The 19,061-nt window shown below is 39.8% G+C and overlaps 2 protein-coding genes across 5 annotated transcripts; one reads left to right on the forward strand and one right to left on the reverse strand.

Moving 5' to 3' along the window:
- LOC117527230 (serine/threonine-protein kinase 19-like) lies at positions 1-5,712 on the reverse strand. The gene is given in 7 exon segments (XM_034189455.1): positions 1-243; positions 2,338-2,481; positions 2,555-2,655; positions 5,085-5,320; positions 5,403-5,545; positions 5,620-5,658; positions 5,661-5,712. Coding segments are annotated over 6 exon segments (597 nt in total). The 3' UTR covers positions 1-243; positions 2,338-2,455.
- A 2,225-nt stretch (positions 5,713-7,937) lies between these two features.
- On the forward strand, positions 7,938-18,714 carry dxo (decapping exoribonuclease). Of its 4 annotated transcripts, none has more exons than XM_034189447.1 (7): positions 7,938-8,040; positions 8,634-9,094; positions 12,476-12,702; positions 14,838-15,057; positions 16,056-16,191; positions 16,303-16,397; positions 16,485-18,714. In XM_034189447.1, the coding sequence occupies exons 1-7, from the start codon at positions 8,035-8,037 to the stop codon at positions 16,603-16,605; spliced, it is 1,266 nt and encodes a 421-aa protein (XP_034045338.1). In that variant the 5' UTR covers positions 7,938-8,034; the 3' UTR covers positions 16,606-18,714. The 4 variants fall into 4 exon arrangements, with proteins under 4 accessions (XP_034045338.1, XP_034045339.1, XP_034045337.1 ...); XM_034189448.1 differs by having other exon boundaries at positions 8,030-8,163; XM_034189446.1 differs by lacking the exon at positions 7,938-8,040 and having other exon boundaries at positions 8,221-9,094.
- Positions 18,715-19,061: the final 347 nt, after the last annotated feature.

A 19,061-nucleotide genomic window follows, 5' to 3' on the forward strand; every position in this document is an offset into this window, starting at 1 on the left:
TGTTTCAGATAAGTTTTATTACAAGTTAAAACTTAACATTTATGTCAGCATAACTGGTAAACCATAAACCCACAAGGTTTTACTCATAGTTGGCACACTTTACATGAACAGTTTGGATACAAACTAATCTTTGTCCATATTTGGCATTTTCAGTCACCGCCTTGACCAAAAGCTGGCGTCAGCCTCATTGCAGCAGTTCAGGAGTCAACGAACCGTAACAGTGTCCCTGTAGTTGTTGGTATACTGGAATGAAAAAGAAAATCAATTCAATAGCTTTATGAGAGGATTATATTCAAAAACCACAAACCAATAAGCTGTTGGTTTAAACTTTACACTCTAGTTCAACATGTGGCTCAACCATCGTGAAAGGGTTTGGTTACCAGCAACAAATCCTTATGCTGCCTTTAAGACGGTAAAAAAAACAAAACTTTAAACCCAAATTAGGAAGTTCAGCAAAGTGTCCAGGGTGTAAAACCAGGGTCTGTCATGGTATGGGTTGTGTCAGTGTCCTTGCCAAAGGTAATTATTTATAAATTTCTTCGATGGCAGTATTAATGTGGAAAAGTACATTGAGATTTTATACGATGCCTTCAACACGACATCTTTTCAAGGAAGGGCCATGCATTTTTCAACAAGACAATGCAAAACCACATTCTGCACACATTACAAGGGCATGACTGCAGGAGGAAAGGATATAGGAACTGCACACAAAAAAAATGCAACAATGACCCCGTATTATTGCACACCTTAAGACATGTTTGCAGGAAGAATGGAATGAAATGACACCTAAAACACTTTGTCACTTGTATCCTCATTGCCAAAACGTCTTGTGGTGTGAGAAGGAATGGTAACATTACAAAGTGAGAAACACTTTACTTTTTTGGAATGTGTTTTGAGGCCTTAAATGCAGAATGATGTATACTAATAAATAAAGGGTGACCACACAAAACAAACATTTGGTTTATGGCAGGTCTGCAATGAAATGGATCAATTTCAAAATCACTACAGATGGTTTTCGTTCTTCTTCATTTCCATACATCACAACATTTATTGATTTGGGATATATATATATATATGTGTGTGTGTATGATGTATGTATACAACAACCCCTGGCAAAAATTATATGTTGTATATATTGTATGGGTGCGCGCAGATTCAACAGGCTGCAGACTTCGAGGGAGGGGGTGGGTGATGGCCCAGTGACACGGCACTTAACGAAGGGCAACGAAGCCCTGACGAAAACAAGAAATCTGACTTTCATTGACTGTCGCTGGCATCGTTTAACCGTCGCGTCAGCGTCGTTCCTGCAGCTGGCGCTACGTCAGGATTTTTAAACTTGAAAAAATTAGAACAAAGGGCAACGAAACCTCAATTCTCTGTTTTGTTTTGCTGTCGTTCTTGACATTTTTATAATCTTTGTTTAGTTTTTGTAAAGTTATTGTTTAATTTGACTTCGTTGAAGCAGCTGAATGTTTTCGTGTAGAGCCGTTTGTGAGCGCTGAGGTTTTGGTCACGTCCGTTGACCATTTCCAGATGATCTTCTTGATGTTTGATGAGTTGTCAGTATCAACAATGGTGCTGAACACAAAGGTATTTATGAATTTCAGTTTAAGCATGCTTGGTGGTGGTTCTCGATCTTCCACTGAACTCACTAATTATTCTATGTCACATCCATAGACCAACCAGTACCTTAGTGCTCACAGTCTCCTAACCTATTATCATTGATTACTAATACGTATAATATGATGTAAACTTGCTACACACCAAAAATAAATGTTAAAAATAATTAATTAGAATTTGGAATATTACTGTCAACAGTCATGGCTGCAGACACCATCATTGTTATTGTGGTGTCAAGTTGGAAAAATCACACTGAATGTCACAAGTTTGCAAGCAAAAGATCAATTCCACCATTTGTTGAAACTCTTTGAGACGTACTGTCACAATTTCCCACACATGATGAATACGGCATTAATAGCAATCCAACAGCAAGCATGTAAGTTATTGAAGGAGGTGTCAAAAAACCAAAACAGTTCAGATAAATGAACAGAGTTTAATGAAATTTATGTATCAACATTCACCAATGACAACTCACATGAACTATCCTGTGTGCGCTACTCGAGGGGTGAGTGGTGGTCAATTCTTCCTTGTGGAAATGGAACAAAAATGGTTCTGGAACTTATCAGTGTGATTGCAGTGGCTCAAACAAAGTAACTATTAATTTCAGGAGGATGTTAGCTCAGATTTACTGCTCTCAGGAGGAGCTCAATTCTAAAAAAGAAAAAAAATTGCCTTTCCACAGCCAACTGCATGCAGTGTGCAGAACAGCAGATTTACCTCTTCACCACTCTGCACCAACAATGTCATGGATGTGGGACTTCATGGGAATTTTACTTGTGTCGTTGTTCGCCTCTCCTCAAGGTCTGCCTTTAAGACTTCACCGTATTTGGACTTTTTAATCAATGCTGAGCAACCGCTTTAACGGCCTAAAGAGAAAAGTTGTAAGGCGGACAATAAAGCGTGACATCATTAAAGCAAAGTGTGCATTTTCCTCTGACCTTGTATGAAGTATTTGGTGAATTGGCCAGAGTTTGGGATGGAAGCCACCAGCTGCCGGCGTCCCTCACTGTCAAAACCCTGACTTCAACCAGCTGTCGGTGGTGTGAGAAATTAAAGTGCACATCCTTAAAAAATGGTTCTAGTCCAAAGTTAAAAAAACCCCACAGTTATAAATAACAAAAAAATAGCCACCTTACAATCTGGATTATTTATTTTAATTCTCTCTTCATTGGCAGAGGTCAGCAGTAATTAGGCCTTGGGCCGAGATCACTGGAAGTGGGGCAGATCACTACCACCTAGGGTGCCAAAACGTACCACCCTATTTACTAGATATATACGAGTATCCATAGTTAATATTTTAATATACAATACGACAGGAAAGTATTCACAGCGCTCGCTTTTTTCCCACATTTTTTTTCTGTTACAACCTGATTCCAAAATGGACTAAATTAATTTTTCCCCCCCTCAAAATTTGACTCACAGCACCCCAGAATGGGCAACATGAAAAATGTTATTTTTCTAATTTTTTTGACAATTTATTAAAATAAAAAAAATTAAGGAATCACAAGTACATAAGTATTTAAAACCCTTTGCTCAATACTTTGTTGATGCACCTTTGGCAGCAATTACAGCCTCAAGTCTTCTTGAATATGAAGCTACAAGCTTGGTGCATCCAATCTTTGGGCAGTTTTGTCCATTCCTCTTTGCAGCACCTCTCAGGTTGGATGGGGAGTGTGTGTCGGTGCACAGCCATTTTCAGATCTCTCCAAAGATGTTCAATCAGAATCAGGTCTGGGCTCTGGCTGGGCCACTCAAGGACATTCACAGAGTTGTTCTGAAGCCATTCCTTTGATATCTTGGCTGTGTACTTAGGGTCATTGTCCTACTTAAAGATGAACCGTCGCTCCAGTCTGAGGTCAAGTGTGCTCTGAAGCATGTTTTCATCCAGGATGTCTCTGTACGTTGCTGCATTCATCTTTCCCTCAATCCTGACTAGTCTCCTAGTTCCTGCTGCTGAAAACATCCCCACAGCAAGATGCTGGCCACCACCATGCTTCCTTGTAGGGATGGTGCCGCGGTTTCCCTCCAAATATGACGCCTGGCATCCACACCAAATAGTTCAATCTTTGTCTAAGCAGACCAGAGAATTTTGTTTCTCATGGTCTGAGAGTCCTTCAGGGTGCCTTTGGCAAACTCCAGGTGGCTGCCATGTGCCTTTTACTAAGGGTGGCTTCCATCTGGCCACTCTAACCATTGCTGATTGGTGGATTGGGTGCCGAGATGGTTGTCCGTCTGGAAGGTTCTCCTCTCTCCACAGAGGAAATGCTGGAGCTCTGACAGAGTAAACCATCAGGTTCTGGGTCACCTCCCTGACAAGACCCTTCTCCCCCCGATCGCTCAGTTTAGATTGGGTTGGCCAGCTCTAGGAAGAGTCCTGGTGGATCAAAACGTCTTCATTTTACGAATGATGCAGGCCACTGTGCTCACTGGGCCCTTCAAAGCAGCACAAATGTTTTCTAGCCTTTGCTAGATTTGTGCCTCGAAACATCCTGTCTCTGAGGTCTACAGACAATTCCTTTGACTTTACTCTTGGTTTGTGCTCTGACATGCACTGTCACTGTGGGACCTTATATGTAGACAGGTGTATGGGTAACATATGTCACAGAATCCTATGGGCGTATGGCCTTGTTTGACCATGACTTTGGAGGCCAAGCATTCAACATGGTCAAAATGAATTCAATTTATTAACCCTATTAGCTCAACCAATAACTTACCAACATTGGGGCAAAATTAATTTTTCGCCTATGTACAAAACCTGAAACTAATCTCGGTTACCATTTTTGCTGGTTTTACCACATAACATTCAATCATAGATAGTCCAAACTGCTGTACATCTTTTTAAAATCCCTATGTTCAGACAAATAAAGTGGTATACCTCTAAATATTCATTTTCTATACTGACTTATTCCAATTCAGGGTCACAGGGGAGCTGGAGCCTACCCCAGTAGCCTTTGGGTGAGAGGCAGCAGGGTACATCCTGGACAGGCTGCTATACCATCACAGGGTCACATATAGACTGACAAACACTCACACCTATGGGCAATTTAAAGTCTCCACCTAACCCGCATGTCTTTAGAAGTGGGAGGAACCTGAAGCACTCAGAGGGAACCCACGCAAACATGGAGAGAACATGTAAGCTCCACACAGAAAAGACCAGGTGGGAATTGATGCCAGGACCTTCTTGCTGTGAAGCAACAGTGCTGTACTTAGCCACTGTGCTGAGCTCTCAATATGATTGGTGTATTTTTCAGTTTTGACCAATAACTGGCTACAGCTACCACCCTGGGATGGCTGTCATACTTTTTTCAAGTCCCTACAGATAGGTGACCAAAATGCCATATTTAACATTTTGACCTATCTGACCCACGGAATAAATGGTCAAAGTCAAATATGAGGAAAAAAATGTTCTCAAATATTCTGTTCAAATAAAAGGGTGAGAGGAAAAGAATGAGGTTGTTTCATACGTTATCTCTGAGTCTGTGAAGAGGAAGTCCCTGAGCATCTTCTCTTTGCTGTAGCTCAGATCTGTGAAAGAAGACAAAACTTTGTCCAAGAACCTCTCCACAGTCGCTCGCGTGGCTCTGCCCTCCTCTCCTGCCAACACTTTGGTCTTGTAGTCTGAAGGAAAAACCAGTCCAAAAGCTTCAGGATCAAACCCCAACTGGAACATCACCACCTCTCTTTGATCCCGCAGCTTACTCTACAAGAGGCAACAGAAACCATTAAATCCATATAGAGAGAACATGAACTGGTGCATTTCTCTCAGAAGAGAAGCTTCCTACCAGTTCTCTGTCCACCATCGTCTTGTCTCTGTGCACACTGTACAGCTGGTGCTTCAGCACTATTGGAGGTAAGGTGTCGTTGAAGACCTTTCGGGGGAACAGGGTCATGAGGTCCTCCAGAGTCGATCTGATGTCAGCTGGGCCTTTTGGATGAAGATGTATATAGCTGATGACATTTATATTCTCATGCAGTCACACATTTAACAGAAACACTTACCTTCCACATCACTGACTACTCCAAACTTCACTGTGTCAGCTTTTGTTTTTTCACCATCAAAGTGTCTGAAATCAGAGTCCTTTTTCTGTTCATACCTGTGACACAAGTAATTCACAAACCATGACATTCAAAATTCAATTCAAATTATTCATATCGCACCAAATCACAACATAAGTCACCCCAAGGTGCTGCACAAAGGCAAAGTCTAGCCTTACCGACCCATATTAATAATTCTAATATTTTTTATGCCCATTGCAGTACAGCTTATGGTGTTAAAAAGGTATTGTAATATCCATCATTATATTTATTTCAGTAATTGTTGACATCCATTGTTAATGGCCCCTTTGGAAACTGAAAATGAATGGATAAATCCCAGACTATTGTCACAGGTCTGCCAAACTTGTCTAAATCTTAATCCCAAATTGTGTGACGTAGGTTAAGTTATGGTTAAGTAGTTCACATGTTCAGTGTCTTGTTCAATGACATTTAGGGTTCAAACCCCTGACCCTTCAGTTTGCGGCCAGGAAATACAGAGTTGAATACATTTATCATGAATTAATTAATATAGACCATGGGCCAAGCAGGTTTTCGGGACCACTTAAGGTGACTAAACAACACTTAGAATCCAGCCTCAGTGTATCATGGCCTAAACAAAAATGTATGATAGCAATCTCAGGGTGGTAGCTGTAGCCAGGTAGGGGTCAGTGAAGAATTACACAGAGGTCAAACTTTAAAAATGCTCCAATCATGTTGAAAACTATATCACATTACTTGCCTGGTCATAACGATTCCAAAAAGGTATAGTTTGGACTATCTGTGATGGAATGTTTTAGAGTTATGGGGTAAAAACAGCAAATTGTGGCAAAGGTTAGTTTCAGTTTGTACAGGGGTCAAAAGTTAAAGTTGCTCCAATTTCAGCACAGAATGATTCAAATTATTGGTTGAAATAAAAGGATTAATAAATAGAATAGTTTTGACTGTATTGAATGTTTGGTCTCCAAGGTAAAGGTCAATCAAGGTCAACATCTATTGGATTCTATGACATGTGACATATGTTACCCTGTAACATGATAACTAAGCATGACAGATGGTGCAAACTATTCCTTATTAGAACCCTATTAACCCAAACAATAATTTGCATCATTTTTACTGAATTTTAGCAACTTTAACTTTTGACCCCTGTACAAACTGAAACTGACCTTTGTCACCATTTTTGTTTTGTTTTTCTCCATAACTCCAGAATATTCCATCATAGATAGTACAAACTATACTTTTTTGGAAATGTTATGATCAGACAAATAATATGATATAGTTTTCAATGTGATTGGAGCAATTTAAAATTTTGACCTCTATGTAATTCTTCATTGACCCCAACCTGGCTACAGCTACCACCCTGGGATTGCTATCATACATTTTTGTGTAGGCCATGGTACACTGAGGCTGGATTCTAAGTGTCATTTAGTCACCTTCAGTGGTACCGATTAGGTCAAAATTGATGACTGGCTCATGGACTAATAATCTGCACAGACATATTAACATAAATCCATGTTAACGCTACAGCATGTAGGATTTAGTGTCATCTAGTGGTGAGGTAGCAGACCACATTGTGCCATCGCCAGTCACAGTTTTGTTTCCTTTCACGCTTTTGCCACCGATTTCTCTTCTCTCCTTTTTTTCGTCTGCAGTACTATGGCAGCCTCCGTAAGGGGCCCAGCTCTCGTGTAGTTATGAAAGACTCAGTCTCATCTTACAGGCAGATAGTTAATAAAGCTATTTTCAATTTCAGAGAAACACACCAAAATACTACAGACTGTAGCTTTAAAAATGTGTTCAAAGGTTCACTCTCGTTTCACACAGAAGGAAGATCGCAGACGAAACAGGAAACACTTTTTTATGGCAGGACACAAAATCTAACACGTTAGCTTGAAACAGGTTTTTCCTGTTTCAAGCTAACGTTAGCCAAAACACTGAGGATAACTAATGCGAGTTCCAGAATATCTCGCTAAAACTCTTACCTGATATTACAGCTGAGCAGTATTATAAGCGCTGGTTTGATCTCATTCAACACCAAACAACAGTCTCAGTCCACAATTTGACCAAGAACAAGATGTTTTATTCTACTCAAACCGCTGCTGGTCGCCCGTGTTTCTGATTTAATCTGTACGCATACGGATTTTTTTCTGATAATGTTTTCTGTAGCTAGTGGTTACATGTGTCACGATAATAAATACATTTGTTTTGGGAAAACGGCCTTTGGTTTTGAGTGTTGCGGATGCGACTGATGCACATGCGTTGTTTACAGTACAGTCTCCCTAACATAACCTTTGCCGGAGTGACTTATCTTGGTTAAGCTGGAATGATCTTTGGTGTTTGTTAGCGCTTGAAGTTATTTGGCTAAACTAGCTACTCAGATCGATGGTGGTAATGCCTTTTTTATCTATATGATTAGAGCTCTACATGCCTATGGGTGGTATTAGTAGTCGACTATGTTTTAGCATTTTTGTTGAAGAATTAACTCAGGTAGCGTTTGGTTTGTGGCCGTAGGTAGGTAACTTAACACCCAAAGCCTCGCATTTACAAATTTATTACATATTTAATCGTAATAACATTTCCACTGTTGTGCTACATCCATAATGTTATTTTCTCCTGCGTGCACTTGTAGCTACATCATATGTATTTGATCGGTGGCAGTTGCTAGCTGTACCTAGCGTCTCTCTCATTGGTCAATATAGGTCATGTGATCATGAGGCTACGTATTTGTACATGTATTTACTAGTAAGCAACCACAAACCGTAACCCATAGGAAGTGGCTATTCGCAAGGCAGCCTTGCAGATAATTTCCTATGTACCCTGCGTATGCCCTATGAGTGCTGGGATAGGCTTCAGCAACACCCCTGGCCCAGACTGTGACCTTTAACTGGGGTCACACGGGATGGATGGATGGATGGATGTATGGCACTACAGACATTAGAAACCACATGCATCAGTTCTCACTACTTTTATTCCACTTCCAGGTAGCAATGGACCAATACTACCAAAGATCCCAGAATGCAAGCTCCATCAACCACAACAAAAGAAAGAGAGAAGACACTGAAAGAAGTGGTTTAGAAAGTAAAGGTTTTTCATCGAATCAGAGCCGCCATCAGTCTGCTCGTGGTCTTCAGTGTAACCCTGTCCCGTCCGAGGGTTTGAGCACCAGACGAGAACTCTATGAAAGGAACTTTCCTGTGTACAAACAGCCTGTAGAAGTCGGATGTTTTTCACTTGATTCCAGGCGTAGATTCTTCAGTGACAGGAGGCAGATGAGATATTTTGTGGAACCTGAGAGAAAGCCTAATTTTGATCTAAGGGATGGATACAGGGACCGTTTCATAAAGAGAGATGAAGACCAGAAGGAAAGGTTAGATCACATGTTAAGGTGGATTTCAGCTAACAGGTCAAAGGTCAAATCAAGAGTTGCCACATCCTCATCATGGTAAGTGTCATGATTGGCTTTCACAGTACATCCAAAGTTGAGATGTGACCAATTTTAATATTTACAGCACCGGCCACCGCTGTGAAACAAACAGAAAACCATTCCTACCAATTCAAAGACAGTTTTTTTTAGGATCAGACACGTTACATACGCACACATTGATTGCTGCTGTTTATACTTTCCACTTTTCTGGTGTGCACTGGTTTGTAGACAAAATGCCTCCAGTAGCAGTGTGTGGGAACAGACTTACTTTTATTGTTTGTTGTTGATGATGTCATTTAACAACACATTTTGTTGTTTTTTTAGTGACATTTATTTATATTTGTTTGAAACGAGTATGACTGCTAGTTGTATTTGGTCTCTAGAGCCTGAGTCATTTTCGCAATCTGTTATATTTGGCTGTGATTGTGATCACCTCATCAAATTTTCTTCGAACTGGGGCCACAGGAAATGTCTGCCATCATATGAACGGGCACCTATTTTGTGGTTACAATTCAACCAGTGACCTTGACAGAGGTCAGCAAAGGTCATGTGAAATATGAAATTTAGTATGACATAAATCATTAGAAGCCTGCTATATTCAGTCCTGTTATGTCTCCAAGCCACATTCTTGAATAAACAGCTATATGAGGCCAAATCTTTAGTCTTGGCATTTATGATGGAGCGTTAACGGGCTCTGAATATAGGTGGCATTCAAAGTCTGTTATTGCTTTTTTGTTTGTTTGTTTGCTTGTCGAAGGTCTTGAGTGCATCGTAGCCTTATCTCCCACACCTAATATATACTTGTCTATAATGAGGATCACATGTCATATCTATTGTACCAAAGGAGTTAAAAGCAATGGCAGGTAGGAGGTTAATTTCAATCATTTCAATTGAAAGTCTTTGGGGGACTTGCCTCATTAATCATTTTGACTTTTAGCATTTTCTTTAAATTTTAATGTTACTTGCATAACTATTACAACCCCTGGCAAAAATTATGGAATCACCGGCCTCGGAGGATGTTCATTCAGTTGTTTAATTTTGTAGAAAAAAAGCAGATCACAGACATGACACAAAACTAAAGTCATTTCAAATGGCAACTTTCTGGCTTTAAGAAACACTATAAGAAATCAAGAAAAAAGATTGTGGCAGTCAGTAACGGTTACTTTTTTAGACCAAGCAGAGGAAAAAAATATGGAATCACTCGATTCTGAGGAAAAAATTATGGAATCACCCTGTAAATTTTCATCCCCCAAACTAACACCTGCATCAAATCAGATCTACTCATTGACATTGACCCTATGCCATGACATTGACCCTATGTGTCTTTTTACAAGGAATGTTTTCGCAGTTTTTGCTCTATGGCAAGATGCATTATCATCTTGAAACATCCCCAAAGATCCTTTCAATTGTCCAAAATATCAACGTAAACTTGTGCATTTAGTGATGATGTAATGACAGCCATCTCCCCAGTGCCTTTACCTGACATGCAGCCCCATATCATCAATGACTGTGGAAATTTACATGTTCTCTTCAGGCAGTCATCATTATAAATCTCATTGGAACGGCACCAAACAAAAGTTCCAGCATCATCACCTTGCCCAATGCAGATTCGAGATTCATCACTGAATATGACTTTCATCCAGTCATCCACAGTCCACGAATGCTTTTCCTTAGTCCATTGTAACCTTGTTTTTTTTCTGTTTAGGTGTTAATGATGGCTTTCGTTTAGCTTTTCTGTATGTAAATCCCATTTCCTTTAGGCGGTTTCTTACAGTTCGGTCACAGACGTTGACTCCAGTTTCCTCCCATTCGTTCCTCATTTGTTTTGTTGTGCATTTTTCGATTTTTGAGACATACTGTTTTAAGTTTTCTGTCTTGACGCTTTGATGTCTTCCTTGGTCTACCAGTATGTTTGCCTTTAACAACCTTCCCATGTTGTTTGTATTTGGTCCAGAGTTTAGACACAGCTGACTGTGAATAACCAACATCTTTTGCAACATTGCATGATGATTTACTCTCTTTTAAGAGTTTGATAATCCTCTCCTTTGTTTCAATTGACATCTCTCGTGTTGGAGCCATGATTCATGTCAGTCCACTTGGTGCAACAGCTCTCCAAGGTGTGTTCACTCCTTTTTAGATGCAGACTAACGAGCAGATCTGATATGATGCAGGTGTTAGTTTTGGGGATGAAAATTTACAGGGTGATTCCATAATTTTTCCTCAGAATTGAGTGATTCCATATTTTTTTCCTCTGCTTGGTCTAAAAAAGTAACCGTTACTGACTGCCACAATCTTTTTTTCTTGATTTCTTACAGTGTTTCTTAAAGCCAGAAAATTGCCATTTGAAATGACTTTAGTTTTGTGTCATGTCTGTGATCTGCTTTTTTTCTACAAAATTAAACAACTGAATGAACATCCTCAGAGGCTGGTGATTCCATAATTTTTGCCAGGGGTTGTATATGAAGACATATGAATATGTACTGTATGTATACTTTAGATCATAAGAATGTCAAAATATATGTTACCATTTAAAATGCAAAGAGAAATTTATTCAGTTGAAATGATTAAATTGCAGATGTGGCAGGTTGGAAGTTAGAGAGGCGGACTCTTAACCAGAGGAAACTCTCAGGTACCCTTGATCAAGGTCCTTAATCCCCAAGTTGCTCCCATTGGGCTGCTGAGCGCCTTGCATGGGAGCACACAGACATCAGTTTGTGAATGGGTGAATGTGAGGCATCACTCTAAATTGATTTGATCATCTGTGTCTGATGGAAAATGTGCTGTAGAAATGGAGTCCATTTACAGTAAGTGTATGTCACGCGATGCTCTGATAGTTATTGCATGTCACTTCAACTGAATAGTCCATCAGGTGGCAGCAAAGCACATTAAAAACGCAGTTTTGGCTAACTTTGGCACCCCTGAAGGACAGGACATCTCATGCCCATTATAGATAAGTTTAAATTAGATGTGCGAGGTGAGGGTACTTTGCATATAAGGCCCTCAAAAAAACGTAAAAAGTGATCTACTGGACTTTAAGTGCCACTTACCGGTATATTCGGCATCCTTCATGCCCCACGTCCTTTGTAAATATTTAACTGGTTACTGATGAATGTAGTTTGGAGATGTAACGGCACTTAAAATGGTAAGCTGCCATGTTTCATGTTTTGTTCATTTTAGGTGTGACCTTTGGGTGACTTCTGTCAAGGTTACTAATTGGGGGATTTTGTCCATAAACTTGGTGTGTCTTTATTTGGTGGTAGACACTCACTGTGACCTTGACACAAATCCAAGGTCATCACTGTCACAGCCTGTCTGATCCTTATGGGGGGAAGAAAAATAATTCACAATTTCTGTTTCCTGTGGGACTCGTATTCTTTGATCAACTTCTACTTCTCCCAGTGTATTAGATGCAGATTTTGTGACGTGGCGTGGCCATCTGACCAAGCTGCTGACAACTCCATATGAGACGCGGGAGGGCTGGCTGCTGGCTGTCACCAGGTTCAGAGACACGCTTTACATCAGCGAAGTGGAAACGGAAGCAGCGCGTAGGGAGCGTGAAAATCGCACTGAGATGCATCAAGAGATGATGTACTGGGGGTATAAGTTTGAGCAGTACACATGTACAGGTAGGCAGACATTTCTTTGATTACACAGTTTGTCTTTATTTTACTGATAATCAACAACATGTTAATGTATGTCCTAAAGGTTCAATTTTGTCTTGTTTGCATTTTGACTTTCAAACCTGCGTCACATTAACAACAAAGTTACTTTAATAGACTCAGTTTAAACTTGACCTCACTTGAAGATGCAGTATTTGGTCTGAGCTAGGTGATACACTTTTATCCTCTTTGTAGGTGAAAACCAGTAAGTCAGTTCCTTCTACTTTTATGAAGTCTCATGAACAGTTGAATCGGTGCGGTCTGTGTGGTTTCAAGGCTAATTTGTTTCATAATCAGGCAGCAGGCGAAGATTTCCATTTAGTTCTTTTGCAGCAGTTTACTGACCTGTAACATGTTATTGTTATATGCCATAATGTATCTTTAAAATTGTAATAACTAAAGCATGAAAATGATTTCTACCCTCTTACTTGTTAATTTTGTTGGAGTCTGGTATTCATAGCCAAAGCGCCATGTTCTCAACCTGTTATATTCTGTGTTTTTCCTTAAAGAGAAGACAAAGTGGCATGCAGTGCTTCTCAATAAAATGTGCAGTAATATGAGATTTAGACTGTCGTTTGACAAGAAAAAAGCAAAACATTTAAAGAAAACTGTTGTAATATTTGAAGAAAATAAGATGGTGCGGAACATCTGCAGTTTGATACAGCCGAGCTTCTTAAACTTACTTTGATATAAAATAAACAAATAAGGAAAAAGTTTGTCTTCTGTGTGAATCAGACTGTAGATACTGAAACAGTTGTAATAAAGAACCAGGGCAAATCTGTCATTACTGACGTTACAAATTTGAGGGTTTTGTGACATAAATTATTGCACAGCTGCAATTGTGTTATTATCTTTCATCAGTAGCTATACTTGGCTCTTGCTTGACATGGTAGTATTGACAATTAACCTTTAGCTTTGTGCTTTTTTGTGCTGTAGCAGAAATTTAGAGTGTGACTGACATTACTAAATTTGGACATCCACCAAATCTTTGAACTTTGATCCAGAATTATCTTTAAATTACTGCAGTTTTTAAAAAAGGTGTATTTAATACCCAGTTAAAGTAAAAATAAAAAACCCCTCTAATTTCTAGTACAGTAATTAAAAAAATAAGAGCATGGCTGACATTACATCTTGTCCACTTACAACATACAGTCCACAAGCCCCCATTTTGCATGTCAGTGCTTTCATGTTGTATCAGTAAGGATAGTGTAAGAGTTCTAAATTATATGGAATCACAAATATATAGCAGAAGTTTTACTGGAAATGATGGCATTGATTCCAAAGGCCTCTCATATTTTTCATGTAGCTTGCACAAATAAGCACAAGTGTCATCTCACACACACACACACACACACACACACACACACACACACACACACACACACACACACACACACACACACACACACACACACACACACACACATCTTCAACCGCTTAATCCAGTTAAGGGTCGCGGGGGGCTGGAGCCTATCCAGCAGTCATAGAGCACAAGGCGGCCAGTCTGTCGCAGGGCCACATGTAGACAAACAAACACATTCACACCGGCACGCACACCTACGGACAATTTAAAGATTCCAGTTCACCTAACCCGCATGTCTTTTGGTTGTAAGAGGAAACCAGAGCACCTGGAGGGAGCCCAAGCAGACACAGGGAGAACATGCAAACTCCACACAGAAAGGCCACAAGTGGGAATCAAACCTATGACCTTCTCGCTGTGAGGCAACAGTGCTAACCACCAATTCACCGTGCTGCCAAGTGTGATCACAAACAATGAAATTTCCCCATTTTTATAAATCTCCTTCTGGACACAAACTGGATTTAAGGTCTTAAAATGTTAGTACACCAGTTAAATAGCCTCCATATTCACCAACCACAATAACATGTAATTTTTTTCTTTTTACATCTTTAAAATAGCATACCTCTTTATATATTTATTTATTTGTTTTTGTTTGGTAATAGTATGACTTTGGCTCATAACAGTATTTTTTTTTTTTGCTCAACAGAGGCCTATATATACAGTAGCTTGAGTTTAGTTTTAGTTAATCTAGTCCTGTATCAGATGGTATATAGTGCTTCAGCTGTTTTCTCTTTCTGTCAAGATAACGTGCACAGTTTACCTGACCCGAGTGGAGTTGTGAACACAAACGAGGCTTTCTGCACTGTGGTGCAAACGCGTCTCGCAGATCACAGACTTCTGTTTTCTGGTGAGGTGGACTGCCGGGATAAAGATTCTAATGCTCCTCCTCCACCTGCCTGCTATGTGGAGCTGAAGACGTCAGCAGAAATCTGCACCCCAAAACAACGCAGCAACTTCCACAGGTAAACATAACGGAGGATAGAAGTGTTTAGGTTGTAAACTTGCTACATTTCTTGTTGGGCTTACACTCAGGGACAGGGTGAGAGGTTTGAATATCTGGGCAGGATTTGGAGTCGAGTCGCTGCTTCTTCGAATATGAAGGAGCCAGCTGAGGTGGTTCAGGCATTTGGTGAAGATGCCCCCAGGTCTTCTCACTAGGGAGGTCTTCCAGACACACTTAACTGGGTGGAGGCTCTAAGGAAGACTCAGGATACAGTGGAGGGATTATATTTCCCAGATGGCTTGGGAATGCCTCAGGATCCCCAGGAATAGTTGGAGGACTTGGTTAAGGATAGGGTCATATGGGCTGAGCTGCTTGATCTGCCGCCAGTGTGACCCAGACCGGATAAGCAGCAGAAAATGAAAGGGCGGGGGGTGGGCAATGACAAAATACAACGACTGTGCATTGCTTCATGAAAATCTGATCTTTGACCCCAGTGACCTTGGCCTTTACCGAAATGAATGCTTTAAGTGCAATTCTGGGCTTGGTCTTCAAATGCACGCAGAGTTATGTAGAAATCAGCCAAGGTATCTGGGATAGAGAAGGCAAACAAACAGTGAAACTGATGAAACTGACATGACCTTGACCCTAATGATTGACCTTTGAGAAATTCTGGGGCCCACCTAGAAAAGTGTATCAACTTTGGTGTAAGTTGAAGTGAAAATCCAAATTTTGATCCCATAACGATGCATTTAAGGGAAATTCCACAGTTGACCTTCCAGTACCCCCAGCCAAATGACCTGAGAGGAGTAAGGGAACATACAGCCAGACAAACAGTTGAAACAGAATTAGTGAACTTGTCAAGTACTGTTTCAGGAAATCGTTCTTCCCATCAATACCATAAACTACGTATAACGTGATCGGCAGTTTGTCTGGTAAATGACATAAATGGTGAGTGGTTGTAGAAACTCTGCTGAAGGACTCACTGTTTTATCTCTTATTGGTTTTGTTGGTCCTCAGGTTCAAGCTGCTGAAGTGGTGGGCCCAATCTTTCCTCCCTGGAGTCCCACGGGTCGTGGCAGGTTTCAGGGATCATGAAGGGGTCGTTGTTGCTGTGGAGACTTTTCACATCTCTAAGATTTCACAGCTCATCAAGGTACAGTGTAACTAATGGGAGTGATAAATAAATGGGTCTGTTTGGAGAGAAAAAAGTGGTGGTGAGAAAATCTCATCATAAGATAAAACAGATTATTTGTCTCCATTTTAGAAAGAATTCAACTGCTGGAAACCCACAGTCTGTATGAATTTTTGCTGTGATTTTCTGACTTTTGTGAAGCGTGTGGTGACTGAGGACAATCCGCGGTGAGATACAGCAAGACTGTCATATACATGTTTATATTCTATGTATTTTGTACATACTTAGTCATTAAAGTTCTGTTTCCTTTACAGTGTTGTGTATCTGTTCTCTTGGGAGCCCCACAGAGATGTGACCTATTCTGTCCACAGGGATTCCCAGTATTCCTTCCTGCCTCACTGGTATGTAGAGGACATGACCAGTAAAGACTCCTAATCAGTCCTTATTTATGACTGAAGGCACCCAGCTACACATGGCAGTTGATAATATTACATTATGGACCAAAATGGAAAATTTAGAACTTTGGCTTCCACCTGTGTGAGGCGTTTGTCTGCCGTGCCCACGCTCCATGAGTACATACCGGATAGTAAACATTGAGTATGGGTCACCATCCCTAATCAGCTATCTTTAAACCTGTAATACTGACTGTCTCCACTTGGTCAGGATGAAAGACTTTTGTCCTGATGTGGTTAAAATGACCTAAACTGAGAACATGATCTTTGCATGTAAAGTTTAACTTGGTTCATCATTTACAATACAGTAAAATTTAGCAGACATAAAAAACTAACTTCTGCTCGAGTTAATCTGTACACACATAGTAGTACTCAGTACTTGAAGTACTCTAAAGTTATGTGTACATGCCATATTTCATACACTTCAGCAGTTACAGAGGCTGTTTTGTGCTTTTGTACTTTTGAGTGTTTAAAGGCATTCACTACGCTGTTAAATAAAGAACAAATGTTTTGTTAATTTGTAAAAAGAAATTAACCTGAAAGTCAAAGTTTTGATACTGAACTGTTAAAAAAAAAAAAAAAAAAAGTATTCAAAATACAATAATGCAGGTGAATGCAAAATTTCAGTTCAAATAAAGTTTTTATTAAAATCTGGATTTTTTTTTTTTTTTATTATTATTCCACCTTTTTATTTTTGTACATATTTTGTGGACTCATAATTGACAGCCATAGATGATATTGGCTTGACCTTGAGGACCTTCCTTAGCAGTATTGTTTCTCAATTCCTTTGCTCCCTTTTCCATGATCAATGGTATTATGAAAACCACAGATACTAGTGCAGTGCCTTTAAGAAGTTTGTATTCCTGTAGAAAATTGGGAGCTTAAGTAGATTAAAGTGGGATGTACAAACGGGTGTACTTACTCTTACATTGTTTTAAAGAAAACTCACTGATAAAATACAGCTGGGAAGATAGACTGCGTTATAAACTAACGATTGATGTGTATCAATGAAAATAAGGAGCTCTTACCACTGAAATATGCACCTGGAAAGTCGGCATTGAAGCAGAATTCGACGATTTCATAAATGTCACCATTGACACAATTTTAACCAATCATAAAAAACCCCTAGGATCGCTTGCGGCGCTGCTGTGAGGTAGTGTGAGCATAGAAAGCCACAGGTGGCGCACAGGTGCTGGTGTGTAAAAGGCCTGTCTCTCTCTCTCTCCCTTGCTCGCGCTCTCTGTCTCTCTCCCCCTCCCTCTTACTGGTCAGCAGGCATAAAGTGAAAGTGATCAGCTGTTTAGTTCAGCTGCACTGTGGCTGTGATCAGCTGTTGTCTGTTGTAGACACCAACCAGCGCCTGTTGGCTACCTTTGGCTTTCTGTGCCCATGTGACGTCACATCAGCACTGTTATGGCAGCCTGCTGGTGGCTTTAAACCAGCCAAACAAAAACACTCTTAACTTTAACATAAATGATCACACATGCCTACAACTTTTCATATGGGCTCTCAATATCATAATCTACCTACCCAATAGTAAATTATCAGTGGGTTTTCTTTTCCTTTAACAAAGTGTACATTTGTTAAGACACGGTTGACATTGAGATACAAAGAGACACGCAAATACAGTTATTTTAACAAAAAGATTGACATTCATGCGCGAGCCACATACCCACACAGACCTTTTTTGTTTATAGATAGATTGCATTTTTACAATGGTCCCAAAGTACCACAGCTGCTGTTCTCTCCTCAGAAGGATACCCAGCGTAGTGTCACTGAGTTTCCACTATAACCACTGAGTTTGCTGAGTTGATGACCCCTGTGAAATGTCAGTCTTGTCTATGCAGACTAATACTAACATAGAAGGAATTGGTGTGGTTTTCATGATACTATTGCTGTTGGAAATGGAAAAAGTGAGCGAATGAATTGAGAAGTGATCCCCTGCCGAGAGACGATGAAGCCTGTCGTCTGTCAGTTATTATTCTGCTCCCCTGTAATGTCATATCATGCCAAGCCAGATCAGGCCCAAGAGTATGAAACTGAAAACATATGATCTGAAAGTGAAAAACTTAAAAAAAAAAAAAAAAAAAAATTGAAACTTTAAAAAAATATAGAATTTTAAACCCAAAACATAAAATATGCAACTGAAAACTGAAATAAAAAATTCGCGAATTGAATCTAAATTCTGTTTAAACGGAATACTTTTTGCATCCTTTGTGTGTTTTGTGGCTCAGCATCAAAATATTGACTTTGTTTCATTTATTTTTTTCTCTAACAAAGCATTTGTCCCTTTAACACCATAATTTATATGTTCATGCAATACAGATGTCAGCAAAAACATTTGTCTGTTCAAGGTTTTTTTCTGTACTCTACCATTCTTTTGTTTCATATTAGTGATGTCATACTGCTGCATTTATTTGAATACATGCTTTTTAAAAA

The sequence above is a fragment of the Thalassophryne amazonica genome, chromosome 16 (assembly GCF_902500255.1).
Source record: "Thalassophryne amazonica chromosome 16, fThaAma1.1, whole genome shotgun sequence".
Taxonomy (NCBI): domain Eukaryota; kingdom Metazoa; phylum Chordata; class Actinopteri; order Batrachoidiformes; family Batrachoididae; genus Thalassophryne; species Thalassophryne amazonica.